Here is a 17,565-nt window from a genome sequence, read left to right on the forward strand (position 1 = left end):
ATAAATAAAAATTGTGAGTCGCAAAAATTCAAGAATCATAGTAATTAACAAAATTTGGTGGTGAATCTTCTTGAGCTGTTGAATACCCAATAGAGATCTATCTCTGCAATTTTCCGTTTGTTAATCACAAAGCTTAAATATCGTATTAAACTAATGAGTCCGGTCAATTTTGCATGCAACGTTCCGATACGCTAGGCTGGACTTGGCTGTCCTAAACGTCGGCGGTACTCCACCAACAGCCGTCTGATTAGGAATACTCCCCATCAAGCGGTCCAGGTTCTTGTTGGTAACGAACGCGCCAAATGAGGAGCTTAGTATTAATAGTTTGCCGGATAAGGAGGAGAGATTCAGGGACCTGGTATTTGACTTGTTAGAATCTCTTATTACGTAGAGTCTTCGTCCTTTTGATTCTCTCAGACCGTGATTCCCAAATTCTCTGATCAGAGAAATTGCTCCCTCTCTTTGATTAAAGACGACCCAAATAGTCTCAGGTAGTGTGTGTTTGAATTTGGTGTTCAATTTTGTGTGTGTGTTTCGGTTTTGTAATTTGGTTTGGTGGGTTCAATTTTACAGGTGCGATGGCTGTGACGGTGAAGCAGATGGCTGTGACGGTGGGCTTTTTTGGTGTCATGTCTTTCATTTTTGGGATTATTGCGGAAAACAGTAAGGTAATTGGTGAACCATGCTTGAGATTATGTGTTGATGGGTCAAATTGGTGATTGTTACGTTGAAAAGATTGATTATTTGATCCATGATCCTCTGTTTGTCTTAAGGATTCTATGTTTGACATTAAAGATTGAATTTTTGAGTGTCTTATACCTGTGAGGTTGGACTTTGTGTATTTCAATGATTGTAGACTGGAGGAGTTAGCAGTCTACTTTTATAAAGCTTCTTATTTTGGATACTTTTAAGATTGTATGAATCGCCAATGCCGTGAATCATAACAATACTGGTGCCCGGATAGATTGTGATTAACAGTCAGTGACTAAGTATTTGCTAATTCCATGATTTCCATCCCTAAAAGATGAATAGTTGTCAGAATTAGAAGCCGAGTCGCGTCCTATAAGCCTTAAATTGGCTGTGGTTTTAGTTGTATACTTGTGTTCTTGGCTACTGACTGGGTACTTTGTTTTGAATTTTTGGCAGCCTGCATCTGGAATACCAGTGCCAGGGAAAGATGTGGTTGTTTGCAAGTATCCTTCTGATCCTTCAGTGGCGTTGGGATATCTGTCATTTGCTTTTCTCATTGTATCTACAGTGGTTGGGTTCTTGTCACTGTTTTACCCGTATCAAGGGAAGTTCCTTCCACAAGCTGCTTTGTTCCGGAGCAAGAGTTTTGTTGTCTTCTTCAATATCTCTTTGTAAGTAAGCGTTTCTACACTGCAGTTGTCATTCAGAAGTTTTAGCTTGTACTATCTTCTGCTAGAGTCTATCATTAATTAGTTCTGCCCATAATTTTCATCTACTTTCTGATTGTGTTTCGTTGGTGGTGATGGAATTACACAGGCTTACAGCAGGACTAGCTGCAGCTCTATTGCTATGGACTACAATAACCGAGCAACTTCATCGATCACGAAATGTTCACTATAATCTTGAAACACAGTGCCCAACCGCTAAGACTGGTCTTCTTGGTGGAGGTGCTTTCGTATCCCTTGATTCATCCCTTTTCTGGTTGGTCGCCCTCATGTTGGCCGACAATGCCCGAGAGGACTACTTTGAGGAGTCCGATAAGGATGTCAAGAGTAGTGCTTATGAAGAGGTACACGGGGCTGATTATGGAAATGTCATAAAAGGCAGTGCTTGAAGTCCATCGCCATAGCAAGAACGGCTCTAATGCATAGCTCTCTGTCTTCCTTTAGGTTCAATATTTATGCTCATAAGCTTGTAAATCAAGCAACTTTAGACAGTAGAATTGATTGTATATTGATGACAGTTATGCACTCCCTAGTGGCTATGAACTCAGTCGTAAGAGCATGAATAAGCCTTTTAACCTCTCTGTACCTTTTCATTCATTGTTGTTGGCGTTCAATCTGTGCTTCATTCCCTCTCCTTTTCTGTTAAACTCTGAAACTTCATGACCACATCTAACAACATTGCGAGCAAAACCGATCAACCTTGCCGACTTGCAGTGTACCAAAACTACCAAATAACATTGAAAAACAGTCATCTAATATGAGTCGTATGACACGTTTACTCACCTGGAATATAAAAAAAATTGGTAAATGTCAGTTAAAAAAAACTGTTTTTTTACTTTAACCCGACGGGTGAAAGTACCAAAGCAACCCCATCGAAACTGCGTTGAACCCAAAACCCTAGTCCTTAAAAGCTCCGCAGCCCCATCCAATCTAAACCTCTCTTAAACCCTATTCTTTCGTCTCCTTCCTCTCTCTCTTCCTCTCTGCTAGGGTTTAGCCAAGTAGAGCAGTACAGTGGAGCACCAGAAATGCCGCTCGGGGAAAGAGCAGGCGACAAGAGCCAGTCTCGCTACTGCGGCGTGGAGACGGAGTTCAGCGATGACGTGCCCAACCTCCTCTCCTTCCACCTCACCCACGGCCGCTTCGACTTCGCCGTCGCTCCTCTGGTCCGTTATCTCTTTCCCGATCTCATTTCGCTTCTGCATTTCTTATAGAATTTCTGATTTGCTCTCATGGTGACTAACTAGCCAGTCGCGTATTGGCTGCAAAAAGCAGCTCTGTGTATTATGTGAATGGTCAAATCAGCCTCCCAACCTATAGTTACCTGTTAGAGGCGGTCCGGTGCCGCTGCCGCTGTTTTACTATCAGCACTCACTCTACAGCCACTGACTACATTGTCGAATTAGGATTTGATTTGTACTTTTAGGTTTTCGATATCGAGTGCTAGCTGTTTAAATTGGTGGATTTCTGTAATGTTTTCAAGTTCAGGTGGTTTTATCACTTTATGGTGAGTAACAAGCCAGTTGCGTACCGGCTGTAAAGCTGCTCTTGTTATGCAATTGGTCAATTAGCTCACCTAGAACAATGTAGCGTTAGAGGCAGTCCAGTGCAGCTGCTCTACTATGCGGCTTCACTCTACGCCACTAACTACATTCATGTGATTTTTCTACTCAAACAATAATTATTTCTTTTTGTAATCAATTATTTGTTGTTACCCGTTGCATAGTTCCTTGTAAATATGGTATAGTATCTAAGATTTTGCTGAGTTTGTGGCTTATTTTGTAGTGATTCATGCTTGTACGGCGTCTCGCCTACTATTAAATGCATTTCTTAATGCTTTAACGGTGGCTAATTAGCCAGTCACATATTGGCTGCAAAGCTTCTGTATTTTGTGAATGGTCAGTAAGCTCACCTATAAAAATGTTGAATTAGAGGCCGTTTGTTGCAGCTACTCTTTCTATGAAGCTTCACTTTACAGGCACTAAATACATTGATGTCATTTGCTAATAAAAAGAGTAATGGGAAATATTGTGTTATACCTCAAATCTGAAACTTTTTGTGGGTATGACTTGCTTAGTTTCTGCACGAGATACGTCAAATTTATGACTTTCTCCTACTGATTTTTGTATCTGTGGAGTCTCCTATACCTTTTTGCGGAAATTGTGCATTTTCTTTCCTCATGGTAGCTAATTAGCCAGTCACATGTAGCCAGATGGCTGTTGTATTTGTGTGAATGGTCAGTAAGCTCACCGAAAATAATGCTTTGCTGGTGGCCTTTTCTAGTGAAGCATATCTCTGGCTTTGCCTTTAGGTCATTAGCTACAAATTCTGGTACCTTTGCACTTCTTTCTATCCTTTTGATCTCTGAGGAAAATTTTGTTTTGAGGTCAACAGGTTTTTTTATTCATTTTATTTGATACAATTCAGCCAGATGAGAAATTTTTTTAATGCTTTCTCCTGGTGGCCAATTAGCCAATGACACTGTCAATGATTACTGCTGTTTGGTGTGGATGGTCATTAAGCTCACCTTAAATGATGCTTAGCTGGTCACCTTTGATAGTAAAGCATATAGCTGGCTTCACCTTTAGGCTATGAACTACATTGTCTATTTGTTACCACTTAACTAGAAAAATTGCAAGAGCATCCCAATCAGCTCCTCACTTGGACTTTTGAGTTCGTATGCCTCAAAATTCTCAAATAATCTACTCCACTCATTTTCCTTGCCATGCACAGTTGCTTTGTTCATTTAATGCCCTTATGACCCATGTGTAGTTTGAGTTTGTGTTTAAGGTCTTTCAGCTTATGTTCATTCGTTCTGAAAATTTGGCATGATGTAGTGACTTCTGTTTAATTTCACTCTTTAGATGGATCCTGCTTATCGGCCAAGCTTAATGCAAACGAATGGTGATGCATCTAGCGTTCTGCCATTTGCTGGGTCAGACTTGGTTTTGAGTCCTGCGCAATGGAGCAGTCATGTTGTGGGTAAGAACTTCTACAGATTCTTAGATTTACATTCTCAAAGTTGTTATATGTGTTAGTCTTGTTTGCGTGTCTTTGGATAATGTTGGAACGTAAGTGTGGAAAAAAGAAAAACCACACATTTTTTAAATTTCCCACTTCAATTTCCACCAAGATAGGTGTCATATACAAATTCCGTTCCAGTATTCATTTTTAGTTTCCATTAGAGGATTTCTCTCTAACTTATTTTCTATTTGTGTTTAAACTTCCATAGCTTATTATACATTTCAAATTCTATATAGATTCAACCAAACAGTAGAAATTGCAATAAATTTCCTTTTGGTCTTTCTCCATGCAACTATTCACTCTACCTTTTCTTGCATAATATTGCCTCTGCTCATATTGGGTCTTTGAAACTTTATTCAGGAAAAATTAGCTCCTGGATTGATTTGGATTCAGAAGACCAGATCCTGCGGAGCGATTCAGAAATTACATTGAAGCAGGAGATAGCATGGGCGTCTCATTTGAACCTGCAGGTCTGTATAGTTAGAACATATTTTTTCTCAGAATTGTTGCATTGCTTAAGCATCAGACGTCGTAATGTTTCTTGTCTGTGCTTTTTGATGTTAATTAGTCTTGAAATTGTTTTGTGAATCTACTATATGTGCTGATATTTATTTGTCATGTATTTCTTGGTGCAGGCATGTATTCTCCCACCTCCAAAGGGGAAGTCCTGTGCTAACTATGCTAGGTGTGTAAATCAGATTTTACAGGGACTACAAAGTATGCAGGTGAGTACCATTTTTTGTCATAACATAAATATAGTTTTTCTTTTTCCTGTGTTTTCTACTTCTCCAATTTGTTATTAATCACATGTCCTGTTATTAGTTGTGGCTTCGGATTCCTTTGGCCAAGACCGATAATGACACAGTGTCTGTTAACTCCGATAATTTGGTGAGTTACCCAGTTGTTGCTGTTGCATGTCATTTCAGATGATTAACAATGTATATATACGGTTTTTCCCATACAGGAGGATTCTTGGGAGATGTGGAATTCATTTCGTCTTCTATGTGAACATCACAGTCAACTATCAATTGTCCTCGATGTTTTGTAAGATATACATTGACCATCCTTGTAAATTTCAAATTAATTGTGAACGTTCATAGTTCCTGAAGCCTGAGAGTTTTTTAATTATAAGGAGTTCACTACCATCTGCGAATTCACTTGGGCGCTGGTTTGGTGAGTCTGTCCGAGCAGCCATATTCAACACCGATGTAATTGGCTTTGGACTATTAGTTTTTCATAAACAGCGCAGATTACTTGCTGCTTAATTGTTTAATTGTGACCCAATTGTAACAATGTTCATGTTGATTTTCCAGTGCTTTCTAACAAATGCACGAGGTCATCCATGCCTGTCAAAGCGCCACCAAAAGCTAGTTTCTGGCTTTTTTAATCATTCTATACAGGTAATTTTGAAGCAATATCCTTTTCAATCATCCCAATCCTATGCTTTTTGGCTTTGAAGCAAAATGTCTTGACTGATGTATGAGTTTTTATTTATATCTATTTTTTTGGTTATCAACAGAACGTTTTAGTCGTGAAATATTAGAATGTGGCATTGGTGACCATATGGTAGAATCAGATTGGATGGATCCTACCTTTTTCCATATTGTTTAAGTGAATATATGAAAACCGTATTACCACATTTTCTTTTCTTCAATTGGTTCCTTGGCCATTTTCTATTGACCTTGTTATATTTTATTTTTTCAATGCTTTAGATCTTATTGTCACCTAACTAATCTTGGTCATTTGAAATTTTCAGATAGTCATATCAGGAAAATCAGTACACAGTGCAGATAATTATGAGAACAATTTTGATTGTAAGACTTGCGTTCGGTTTACAGACGTGCTTTATTAACTTAAGCAGAGGTTCAGTTCCTCTTTTTTGTACTCTTCTATCTAAGAACGAATTCTTGACATTCAGGTGCACAGAAACACCCCTTGAGACTTTATTTGGATTATGTTGGCTATCTCTACCAAAGGATGGATCCTCTTCCTGAGCAAGAGCGGTTTGAGGTCTCTCTTTCCTTTCCTCCCTTCCCTCTTCACATGCGTGCATTTGTCTGTATGTATTTGTGCACGCATATTTGGATGTACGCTTTACCGAGCTATCATCTTTATTTGACTCTTTCAATATCTTATGCCAGCTTGGTTACAGGGATTTCTTGCAGGCACCTTTACAGGTCTTCTTTCTTTTCCTAAAGCTCTCTTGTATTATTTTTTCCATTAGTAATTTCAAGTGATCTAATGTGATTTCTAATGCAGCCACTCATGGATAATCTAGAGGCTCAAACTTATGAGACATTTGAAAAGGATACAACAAAATACATTCAGGTACTGGTTAATTTAATGATGTTATAATTTTTTGAATCGTTTTATATCCTTTTGAAGAGCTTCATGTGATATGTTATTTTCTTTCTGTTAGTATGAAAGAGCAATTGCTAAAGCGTTACAGGACAGGGTTCCAGATGAAAAGTCTTCTACAGTTACCACTGTAAGCTGCTCACCTGTTATGTGTTTTATGTGTTGTATTTAGATTGATAAAATATGGGTGTTGTGCCATTGCTTATGTGATTTTTTTATTTGTGTCAAGGTATTAATGGTTGTAGGAGCAGGACGTGGGCCTCTAGTTAGGGCATCACTGCAGGTGGCTTCCATAGTCTATTACATACTTGTTTATCACTTGTTTTCTTTATATATGAATTTTTTCAAAATGGAGGAGATAATTTTATTGTTTCTTTTCCGTCTGTTTATGTTTAGGCAGCTGAAGAAACTGGGCGCAAGCTTAAAGTCTACGCTGTGGAAAAGAATCCAAATGCAGTGATCACACTTCATGTGAGTTTAAATTCTCCCTATTGTAACTTGGAATTTGAGAACTTGCAAGTTAATATTTTCAATGCAATTTGCAGTTTCTGTTTAACTGCAATATTCCATGGATGCAAGTGTTTGAAGTAGACATTCTCTGTGCTAGTGCGACATTGTTGATATGTCTGTGTTTGTTGGCAGAGCTTGGTTAAACTAGAGGGGTGGGAAAACATTGTTTCCATTATTTCAAGCGATATGCGGCATTGGGATGCTCCTGAGAAAGCTGACATTTTGGTAAGCCAGTATTCATAGTGTTGACCAGATTTTTTTTTGTTTTTCGACTTATGATACTAATATTGCCTCCAATTGCATCAGGTAAGTGAATTATTGGGTTCGTTTGGTGATAATGAGCTCTCTCCTGAGTGTCTTGATGGAGCACAGAAATTTCTCAAGGATGATGGAATCTCTATACCTTCATCGTATGTAAACTTTTAATTTCTTTCTCTTAACTGTTGCCATCGAGGAGCTGCTCAATATTTTGCTATCTTAACTGTATCTGGTATCTGCTTTTCAGGTATACGAGTTTCATTCATCCAGTGACTGCCTCAAAGATTTACAATGATGTATGTTCACATATTTGTGCACAACATTACTTCTTAGTTTTTCTGTATCAGACTTTTGTGGTTTGATTTATGTGAATATTATTTTTCTTTTAATTCTTGTAGGTTAAGATGCATAAAGATGTTGCACACTTTGAAACTGCTTATGTTGTAAAACTACACAACATCGCTAGACTGGCCCCTCCTCAACCTGTGAGTGTTTCCACACTTCTTTTTGTATGGTTCTAATTTACTTCTTTGTGTTCTGGTTGACCCTTGTCTGGGGTTCCTATCATCTGATAATGTTTCCAATAAACAGGTGTTCACATTCATTCATCCAAACCGATCAATTGACAAAAGTAATAGCCGCTACACGAAGTTAAAGTTTGATATACCTGGTGATACTGGGTCAACCATGGTTCATGGTATGTGTTGCTTCTAACTAGGGTGCCTAAATTCCTATACACCCAAAACACTCGTGTGTGATGCAGTCAAGTTTTGAATGATTCATGATAGAACCAAATTTTCAGTGAGGGGCAATCTTTTGTTACAACTGTAATCTACATTTCTGTATGATGTCATGAGTCAGCCAAAAACAAAATTTTTATTAGAGAATTATGATTATGACAACATCATTTACTATCTGGTAGATTAAATGAATGACTGGAAGTGAGAATAAATGTATCACATTTCAACTGTGTTGGTAGTAAGTTTGTTCTGTCAAGCAGACCAATGAATAGAATTACTGGTGCTCATTTCATTGATAGAATTTGATATACCAAGATACCTCACTGACTTTATTCCTGTGCCTTTTAGGATTTGCTGGCTACTTTGATTCCACGCTGTACAAAGATATCCATCTTGGCATTGAACCATCAACGTCAACACCAAACATGTTTAGCTGGTACTTTCTTGTACTCGAGCATACTACACAGAAAATTAGTTTTCAATTTTTTTCTCCCTTGGGCCAATTTTATTATATTCTGTCAGTGGCTATATTGAAAGGATGAATTTGTTTAAATGGTTGCATTGTTGACCCTCTATGTTGTGCTTCCCAGGTTTCCCATATTTTTTCCATTGAGGACACCAGTTTGTCTGAGTCCTGGCGCTTCTCTTGAAGTACATTTTTGGCGTTGTTGTAGCCCCTCCAAGGTTATTGAACTGTTTCTTAGTTTGTGGTTTTTGATAAGTAATGTGTTATTAATGTTTACCAATGTAATGTGTGATTCAGGTCTGGTACGAATGGGGTGTGGTATCACCTTGCAGTTCAACCATTCACAACTGCAATGGACGTTCTTACTGGGTTGGACTTTAAGGGAGTCTAGTTTTAGGTGTTGATCATCATCATGTTAGGAGGGGAAAGATGGGGAATGCTATTCAGCTAACTGTTGTTATTCGACAGATGAAGACTGTAAATCAACCCATAGTAAATCAACCTTGACAGAGGGAAGCCGAGCCTCTAAATGGGGCTATGGCTGCTTTAGGTTGAAGCCACAATTGTGATCAGAATCATCAACTTGCGTTGTTTCTGGCAAAAGGCATTGTGCACAATTGGGACAGATGTTCTGAAGACTGACTCATATTTGTAGTGTGGCAACGGATTGTCTACTCGATCCCCTGTAATATCTAAAGCTCTCAGTACCGGAACAGAAACACGTTCATCAGGCAACACAAATGAATTGATACTAATCTTCAAAGAAATGTATTCAAGCATTTGGTTTATGATTGTCATATAACAGTACTTGAAACATTTCAAATTCAGAATCTTGGCTTGCATGATAAAATATAAATATTTCATTTTCCCTAAAGCATAAATTGTTTTGAATCCATCAAGATAATCCACACAAAGCATTTTTACAAATATCTAACTAAAACTTGAAAAAACAACCCCATGAACATGCGTAATTTCTTGTATGCATCGTGCGACTCCCTCAGTTTTAACCATCCACAATGTGCTTTATATTTTTTAACCATCCACAATGCCACTTATATTTTCACGTCGTGCACCAAAGATTCTGCGGAATAATAATCCTATGGTGTAAGAGCTAATGCGCATGTATAGGCAATAGGCAAAGTGTCTGGACCGCCAACTCTCTCACTTTCTGATGCACCCAAAGGCACGCAGATCAAGTGATCAACATTAAAACTTTTTTAGCGCTTTACCAGGGCGCCTCGGCGGGAAAACGGTGGTAAGATAAGCGCTTAGGGGGGCGAATACAGCGGCTAGGCGGATGTTAGGCGGCTTGCACCATTTGAAGGTTAAAAATGAAGACGGTTGTTTTTTAATATTGTATTTTATCCTTATATAATTACGAAAGCGAATCAAATCTCGAAAGGGTTTTAGATCTTTTCCGCCTCTCATACAAACCACGAGAGAAAGGGGGAGCACCCAATCCGATTTAGGGTTTGAATCGTCGATTGAGATTCCGTCATGTACAACGGAATAGGGTTACAGACCCCGAGAGGGTCCGGAACCAATGGCTACATCCAGACCAACAAGTTCTTCATCAGATCCAAGACCGGCAAGGTCGCCGAGAATTCCAGAGGCTTCGAAGGTGACCAGGGCATGGCCGGCGTCTCCAAGAAGGCCAACCGTGACATCCTCGAACACGACCGCAAGCGCCAGATTGAGCTCAAGCTCGTCGTCCTCGAGGACAAGCTCACCGATCAGGGCTTCACCGATTCGGAGATCGCCGACAAGGTCGCCGAGGCTCGGAGGACTCTCGAAGCCGCCGCCTCCGCCTCCATGGGTGGGCCCACTGCTGTTGTTTTCGGAGATAAGAAGTAAGGGATTTACTCTCCTCAATATTAATCTCGTCTTGTTTTTCTAGTTGTTACTCTAGTGCGTGTTTTCGTTTTGTTTAATGTTCAACAGTAATTTAAGGCATGTGTAATATGAGGAATAGCTGTCTCTGATTCGAGGTTTCGCGTTGCTGTGTGTAAAGAATTATTATAGTTAGTCAAGTTATAGATCATTGGAATGTTGTCAAATTGATCCTAAGAGTAATTTAAAGCATTTTGGAATCAGTTAGTTAGTTTTATGCTGCTTAAGAGTAATTTATAGCATTTGTGACTTGAGGATTTTGCAGTCGCAGTCCTGTTATGATTGATTCCAGTTTTTGTTGCTGTTGTATACCTCTAATTTAATTTGTTAACTCTTGTATTCATATATAGGGATGGTGTCTTGACTGTGATCGCCCCTCGCTTTTTAATATGTATTCGTTTTTAAATAGGCTTGGCTATGTTATATTGATTGACGCCTTATACTATTACTTGAAACAGGGTGTCAGATACGCAGACTCATCAAATTGCAGCTAGGAAAGAGAAGCAGATGGAAAACTTAAGAGATGCTCTTAAACTGAAGCCTGAAGTTACAGAAACAATTGATGATGAGATTGAGGAGGGACTAATAATTAGTCCGAGGAATGATGATAGTAGGCCTTATGAGAGAAAAGAGCATTCGTTTTTGGATAGGGAATCTGGATGGAAGAAATCAGTGGATGATAAACAGAAGGTTGAGAAAGATAAGAAAAGGAGTGTGAAGGAATCTAGGCGGAAAAAGAAGAAAGGAAGCAAGAAGAGAAGGCATAATGATGAGTCTTCTGATACAGATAGCAGTGGTAGCCCTCTGAAACCTGATAAGAAGAAAAAACGACGGAGTAGAAGTAGCAGCAGTGAAGAAGATGATTCTGAGGTTGATAAGTCAAAAAAGGTTGAGAAGTCCAAGAAACGGCAGAAGAGGTATGATTCAGAAGTTGATGTTGATAAGAAGCGGAAGGTTGTAAAGAAGCATAGTAAAAGCCGAAACGATAGAGCTGATGATTCTGATATCAGTGATGATGCGGTGGCCAGATCCAGAAGGGAAATTAAGAAATCTAAACAACCTCATCAGGGGCATGATTCAGATGAAGATGATGTTGACAAGAAGAGGAAGGTTGTAAAGAAGCATAGTAAAAGCAGAAATGATGATACTGATGATTCCATTGCCAGTGAAGATGGCAAGGATAGATCCAGAAAGGAAGTCAAGAAATCCGAACAACCTCGTAGGAGGCATCATTCAGATGAAGATGGTTCTGAAGATAATGCTGACAAGAAGAGGACGGTTGTAAAGAAGCATAGTAAAAGCAGAAATGATGTTGCTGATGATTCTGCTTCCAGTGAAGATGCCAAGGACAGATCCACAGAGGAAGTCAAGAAATCCCAACAACCTCGCAGGAGGCATGATTCAGATGATGATTCTGATTATTCTGAAGACTTGCAAAAGAGTAGAATTGATAAGATCAAACATGTGAAACCAAACACAAGGCATGACTCCGGGGATGAGTCTGATCTTGACAGCAGAAGGGAGAGGAAGAGTAGCCAAGTTGAGCTGCAAAGGAATAAGCAGGGCAGCCGCAGGGTAGATCGAGATGATTTTGATGTGGTGAAAGCTGACAATGTTAGAAGTGAAAAAAGCAGAAAATCTTATGATGTTGCTAGTGATTCTGACTATGAAAGATCTAGAAAAAGTAGAGGTGCAATAACAGAAAAGAGTAGAAGAGTTGACAGAAATGATGGTATCAATGATGATACAAGTATTGGGAGAAAACTTGGAAGGGTTGAAGAGGGTGATGGAGATTCAGACTATGAACGAGCCAGCAAAAGTAGCGGTGCAATAACAGAAAAGACTAGAAAAAATGACAGGAATGATACCAACAATGATGCTAATACTGGTAGGAACCCCGGAAGAGTTGAAGAAGATGATGGAGGACGTGGAAGGCACAATATTGGTGAACTTCAAAGAGGAAGGAAGCATGAAAGAGATGAAGTGGACCGTGATTATAAAAGGCCCAGGGAAGGTCTGGAAAAGGAGATTGGAAATAGAAAGCGAGGCATGGGAGAGGAAGAAGGGGTGAAGGAGGATATTGAGAGGGATAGACATATGGATTACAAGAGAGCAAAATATGATGAGTCATTCAGTGAGAGGAGAAGGCATGAAACAGTCAGACATAATGAGGAGGAGCATAAGTCTAGCAGGCATGGAGAAGATGAAGTGAATCGTGGAAACAGAAGACATGGAAAACTGGAGGACCAACGGGGAAATAAGGAGAGTGAGAGTGATAGACGAGATCCCAGATCAAGTGAGAGGAGAAGGCATGAAACTATCAGACATAATGAAGAGGAGCATAAGTCTAGCAGACATGGAGAAGATGAAGTGAACCGTGGAAACAGAAGACGTGGAAAACTGGAGGAACAAGGGGGAAATAGGGAAATCGAGAGTGATAGACAGGATTTCAGATCAAGTGAGAGAAGAAGGCATGAGAATGACAGGCATAATGACGGTCGGTCTAGGCCACGCGACTGATTCTATGGTATGTTGTACTATCCTCTTTCGATCTTAACATTCTCTGTTTGTTGGGAGGCTTTTAAAAATATATAATTAATGTGAACATTATGAGGGATCACATGCAAACTTCATAGCACCTAGTGCCTCATATCAGCAAACTAATACAGATATAATGACATTTCCTTTCAAGCATCCAAAACAACTTTTATTCAATAATAATCGTGCCATTATCAGTTGCATTACTTGCATATCAAACTTTTATTTAAAAGAAATGTGTGCAGAATGCAAGCCCCAAGTCTTGTCCTCAATTAAAGTTAATCATTTGATGCTTATCTGTTTATGAACTACATATTTTAATTCTCACAAATATAACATTCATTCGCTTACATTTGTTGCAGCTTACGTGGTCTCAAAACTTTGTTAAGTGAAAGATCATCTACTGTTGGGAGCTGCATTTTATTCCTTGGTGGCCGAGATGGAGTTGTGGATGGGTTTATCGTTGGCATTTTGAATATTAGTATCTCTGGGGTCTGTATGAGATAACGTAAAACAGTTTAAAAAATTACTTCTGTCTGAGTCGAGTCTTTGAATATTCTTGTTGTTTGTCAAATACAATCATCTCTTTATATTTTGTATGAAGGATCCGAAGTCTCGAGTGTACCGGCCTCATTAGCAGGTTGAGTTTATCTATCATTTGAGTGCTATTTTGTGCTGAATTGATAACTGTTGAAGAGGTCAAACTATTTCGAAAATGAAGCCATAAGAACAGGAACAAATTATATGGTTGCCGTTGATTATAACCGACTTTTATTACTCGTGAGGCTGTGGATGTTCATCTTGAAGGGCCTTGGCGGAACTAGGTGACTTGGCTTTTGCGTACCACAGATCAGGAGCTTCAGTCAATTCAATGTGTGTGACCAATACCGTCCTCAATGCATTTGACACGTGAATCTTCACAGTATTGCCTTACTATCTTCCTCTGATTTTTGGTATCATCATAATCCCGTTCTTCATCTTCACCTTATCTTCAGTTCGTACTTATATAATATCTTTTGCATACACCACAGAGCTACAATTTCTGAAAACTGGCCGTCCTTTCTGCAGCCTCCTCAAAACTGTGCCTTCGAATTCAGTTGTGCTAGACAAAGGCAAGGTCGGGGCTTATAACCCCATAATGACGAGATCATATTTGGTCTAAGGTTTACAGTGGTAAGTGTCTCCAGGACTGACTAGGCGCGCGAACCCTATATAAACCACTCTCACAATAATCTGAATACTCGGTTGTACGTTACATTTGCCTCGCTATGACCAACGTAACAAGGAGCCAAGTGGATTGTGCAACCTTCAGGCAACGTCTCAAAGAATATCAGCAACAGAGAGCCAGACGTCTGAAAGCAACGACCAATATCATAACGGAGTTGAGCGGCAGAGAAGAACTTGGGCCCAAAGGGCAGAGGATTACTACTGACAGCTTCTTTGATGATGATGATTATATGAAAAGATGCTATGAGATTTTCGGGTACCAATCACGGAACTCGAAGATGATGAGGGAAAAGAGGAATGTATAATCTGTGAAGAAGAGTGAAAAGAAGGATGTAGACATGTCAGAGAGCGCTCCTGAAGAAAAGAGTGATGCCAAGAAGAAGGTGAGCTTCAGTGACTTTGGAGGCATTGACAAGGTAATAGAGGAGCTCAACAAGGAAGTGATTCTACCTATTCGCCATCATAAGCTGGGAGCTTACTTGCTAGGCAAGCCAATGCCGTTGCCTGGAATATTGCTATCCGGACCAACCGGCTGTGGCAAGACCAAACTGGCTCATGCCATTGCCAATGAACTGGGCTCTACTTTGCACAACATTTCAGCTCCGTCACTCGTCTCCGGAAACTCAGGTATACATTACAATCCCTCATTGCATTCTCTCGTACTCTTTCACTATAACGACAAGTACGTACTCGATCACCTTGTCTTGTACGTTGTAATATGTTTAGGTAACTCTGCAAACATGATAAGAATTCGAAGTGTGTTTGGTAATGCTTATAAGACTGCTCCGTCGGTTGTGTTTATTGATGAGCTTGATGCAATTGCTTCGAAATAGAGGGTTTACATGTAATGGCACAACTTATCACTCGCATGGATGATTCTCACCAACGGAGTGGCCTTGTTGTGATTGGAGCGTTTACAACTATGCAGCCTTCTTTAAAAAGAGAAGGATTCAATACAATTCCTGATGTGAAATTGGAGGATATCGGTGGCCAGGATTCGTTAAAGAAGGACTTTATTGAATCTATAGTTAGGCCTATCAAATACCCTGAATTCTATGAGGTAATCGCTGTTTTCCAAGTATGTGTTAATTCCAAACATTTCATGATCCTAACTCTGTCTGAAGAGCTGTGTGCTTGGCATTCCTTATTCTCAAATGTTTGTTCTGAAATGCATCGGTGGTAAAATGAATTTGATTACATTGTTGAATCACTGCTTCTACTTACTAAAAGCTGCACGCTTGTATTTTATTTGATCTATTACTTTTATAAAATGGAGAATTGTAATTAAGAATATTTGTGTTGTCCAGGGAGAAGATTTGGAGACGGGTATTTTGCTCTATGGACCTTCAGGATGTGGTAAAACACTGATAGCAGAGGGTATTGCTAATGAGGCTGGTGCTAGTTTCATTCACATTAAGGTATGTCACTCTATATAGTCGCTGGATCTTACATTTCAGAATGTTCATGTATAACTCGAGAGAGTTTATATTATTTCTATTCTGGGCCCTAAACTTCTGAATAATTGTCTGGGAGAAACTGAGCTGCGACTCCGGACAATATTTCACCGTGCAGGGATGTGTTCACCATGTATACTTTTCTTTGATGAGGTGAGGTCTGTGGTTCTCTCTTCTTGACAGTTAATTGCTGCGATAAATTTTTTATATTATTTGACTGTATCTGAGAACGTAGCTACAGTTAACTTGGTATTGCCGAGATGAAATCAGTTATTTATGCTCATCTCTGTCACATATTTTTTGGAGTTATAATGTGTGGTTTACTGTTTTAGACCTTTTCAACAATCTTTCTGATGATGATGAACAGAGCTATTTTGTTACGAGTTACGAGTCAATACTGATATAAGATGTTCAACATGATACTGAAGTGTGAGTTTAAATTTACTAAAAAAAAAAAAAACTGTATAAATGTGTGGATACACGATCTTGAAAGTAATCTCGATCTGTATTTACCAGCTAGATAAAAGTGAATAAATTCTTGATTAAGTTTTTCTTTTCATTGCACATAAAGGCAAGTTCCTTTTAGATTTCCAAACGAATGTTCGACATCAGAGAGCATTGAGTTCTGCATCTTTAAGTGTGCGCGTTCATTCTGTACAATTTTTTGTTTTTCACTGGGGGTATAACCGTCTTTCGAGCAACGATACCGAACGAATTCGACCGTACTCAGATCGGCAACTTGTAACTCGAATCCGACGTTTCCATTGGGAAAGCCGTTTCAGACGCTTGAACACATGTTTGATAAGGGCTATATATGCCTGGAAAATGGCCGGAGAAGATCGAATAGGATGTGAAATGACAATTGTACCCCCGTCTGTTTTCTCATTCAGAAACCGAAGGATCTTGGGGCCGTCCTACAGAAAACTTTTCTGTCTACGAAGTGTTCTATTAGTTATACTCTATAATGTTTCTTCCCTTAATTTGTATTGACAGGTGGAATCTATAACTGCTAAGCCGGATAGTGAAATAAATACATGGTTTATTCAGCGGATATTTAAGCAGGTCCAATATCTGCAAAGGCAATCTTATATAATTTCATTTGAATATCATCTCAACATCATTGTTAAATTTTTTTTTTTAACAATTCATCTATTGTCATAAACCGACTGTTTGTAATTGCAGTTTCTTATAGAGTTGGATAATGAAGAGAAGCGGCGAGGTGTATTTGTTATTGGTGGCACTAATAGGTAGAACTCATAATTTCTTCAGTCTTATTGTTGATTCTCTTTCTGCATTTCCTACAAAGCTAGTTATAGGTTTGGCAGGCCAGATCAAAAGGACCCTGCTGTTTTAAGGTCGGGAAGGTTTGGTAAAAACTAAAAAGATACTCATATCCCTGCCGGATAAAGATCAGCGTGCTTCAATCTTAAAAGCTCTTGCAAGGAAAAAACATATAGATGCCAGTGTAGATCTTTGGGAGATTGCACAAGAATGTGAAAACTTTAGTGGAGTTGATCTTGCTCTTCTGGTTTGTCTAGAATCTTGTTTCTGTTATTTTGCTTCCAACTTCATGAGTTTATGCTAATAATTCAGTTTACTAGTTAATGTGACATCACATTTCTTTCTGTTTGGTAATTATCTAACCCATCTCTTGATCTCTATTTGTCCATATATTCATTTTTTTC

At 39.1% G+C, this 17,565-nt stretch overlaps 3 protein-coding genes across 3 annotated transcripts; all 3 read left to right on the forward strand.

Annotated features, from left to right (window-relative positions):
• Nucleotides 1-332: 332 nt before the first annotated feature.
• Nucleotides 333-2,012, forward strand: LOC126782837 (uncharacterized). The gene is made up of 4 exons (XM_050508165.1): nucleotides 333-491; nucleotides 574-668; nucleotides 1,147-1,361; nucleotides 1,507-2,012. The coding sequence occupies exons 2-4, from the start codon at nucleotides 579-581 to the stop codon at nucleotides 1,802-1,804; spliced, it is 603 nt and encodes a 200-aa protein (XP_050364122.1). The 5' UTR covers nucleotides 333-491; nucleotides 574-578; the 3' UTR covers nucleotides 1,805-2,012.
• A 384-nt stretch (nucleotides 2,013-2,396) lies between these two features.
• LOC126782836 (protein arginine N-methyltransferase 1.5) lies at nucleotides 2,397-9,525 on the forward strand. Its single transcript, XM_050508164.1, has 23 exons — nucleotides 2,397-2,581; nucleotides 4,280-4,397; nucleotides 4,800-4,909; nucleotides 5,075-5,164; nucleotides 5,262-5,327; nucleotides 5,404-5,483; nucleotides 5,572-5,647; nucleotides 5,753-5,839; nucleotides 6,196-6,253; nucleotides 6,358-6,449; nucleotides 6,581-6,616; nucleotides 6,699-6,767; nucleotides 6,859-6,927; nucleotides 7,027-7,080; nucleotides 7,194-7,268; nucleotides 7,440-7,532; nucleotides 7,614-7,717; nucleotides 7,813-7,861; nucleotides 7,964-8,050; nucleotides 8,157-8,262; nucleotides 8,654-8,741; nucleotides 8,896-8,989; nucleotides 9,069-9,525. The coding sequence occupies exons 1-23, from the start codon at nucleotides 2,444-2,446 to the stop codon at nucleotides 9,150-9,152; spliced, it is 1,923 nt and encodes a 640-aa protein (XP_050364121.1). The 5' UTR covers nucleotides 2,397-2,443; the 3' UTR covers nucleotides 9,153-9,525.
• A 648-nt stretch (nucleotides 9,526-10,173) lies between these two features.
• Nucleotides 10,174-13,895, forward strand: LOC126783468 (uncharacterized). The gene is made up of 3 exons (XM_050508944.1): nucleotides 10,174-10,621; nucleotides 11,120-13,188; nucleotides 13,562-13,895. Exons 1-2 carry the CDS (start codon nucleotides 10,269-10,271, stop codon nucleotides 13,179-13,181), a joined length of 2,415 nt encoding a protein of 804 aa, XP_050364901.1. The 5' UTR covers nucleotides 10,174-10,268; the 3' UTR covers nucleotides 13,182-13,188; nucleotides 13,562-13,895.
• Nucleotides 13,896-17,565: the final 3,670 nt, after the last annotated feature.

Source organism: Argentina anserina, chromosome 2 (assembly GCF_933775445.1).
Source record: "Argentina anserina chromosome 2, drPotAnse1.1, whole genome shotgun sequence".
Classification (NCBI taxonomy): domain Eukaryota; kingdom Viridiplantae; phylum Streptophyta; class Magnoliopsida; order Rosales; family Rosaceae; genus Argentina; species Argentina anserina.

Bases quoted from the DNA above. Each gene is read 5' to 3' on its own strand.
- LOC126783468 (XM_050508944.1), top strand. From the start codon at position 10,269: ATGTACAACGGAATAGGGTTACAGACCCCGAGAGGGTCCGGAACCAAT. The intron at 10,622-11,119 runs GTAAGGGATTTA...TACTTGAAACAG, and splicing joins GTTGTTTTCGGAGATAAGAA to GGTGTCAGATACGCAGACTC.
- LOC126782837 (XM_050508165.1), top strand. From the start codon at position 579: ATGGCTGTGACGGTGAAGCAGATGGCTGTGACGGTGGGCTTTTTTGGT. The intron at 669-1,146 runs GTAATTGGTGAA...AATTTTTGGCAG, and splicing joins TTATTGCGGAAAACAGTAAG to CCTGCATCTGGAATACCAGT. The intron at 1,362-1,506 runs GTAAGTAAGCGT...GGAATTACACAG, and splicing joins GTCTTCTTCAATATCTCTTT to GCTTACAGCAGGACTAGCTG.
- LOC126782836 (XM_050508164.1), top strand. From the start codon at position 2,444: ATGCCGCTCGGGGAAAGAGCAGGCGACAAGAGCCAGTCTCGCTACTGC. The intron at 5,484-5,571 runs GTAAGATATACA...TTTAATTATAAG, and splicing joins TCAATTGTCCTCGATGTTTT to GAGTTCACTACCATCTGCGA. The intron at 6,928-7,026 runs GTAAGCTGCTCA...ATTTGTGTCAAG, and splicing joins AGTCTTCTACAGTTACCACT to GTATTAATGGTTGTAGGAGC.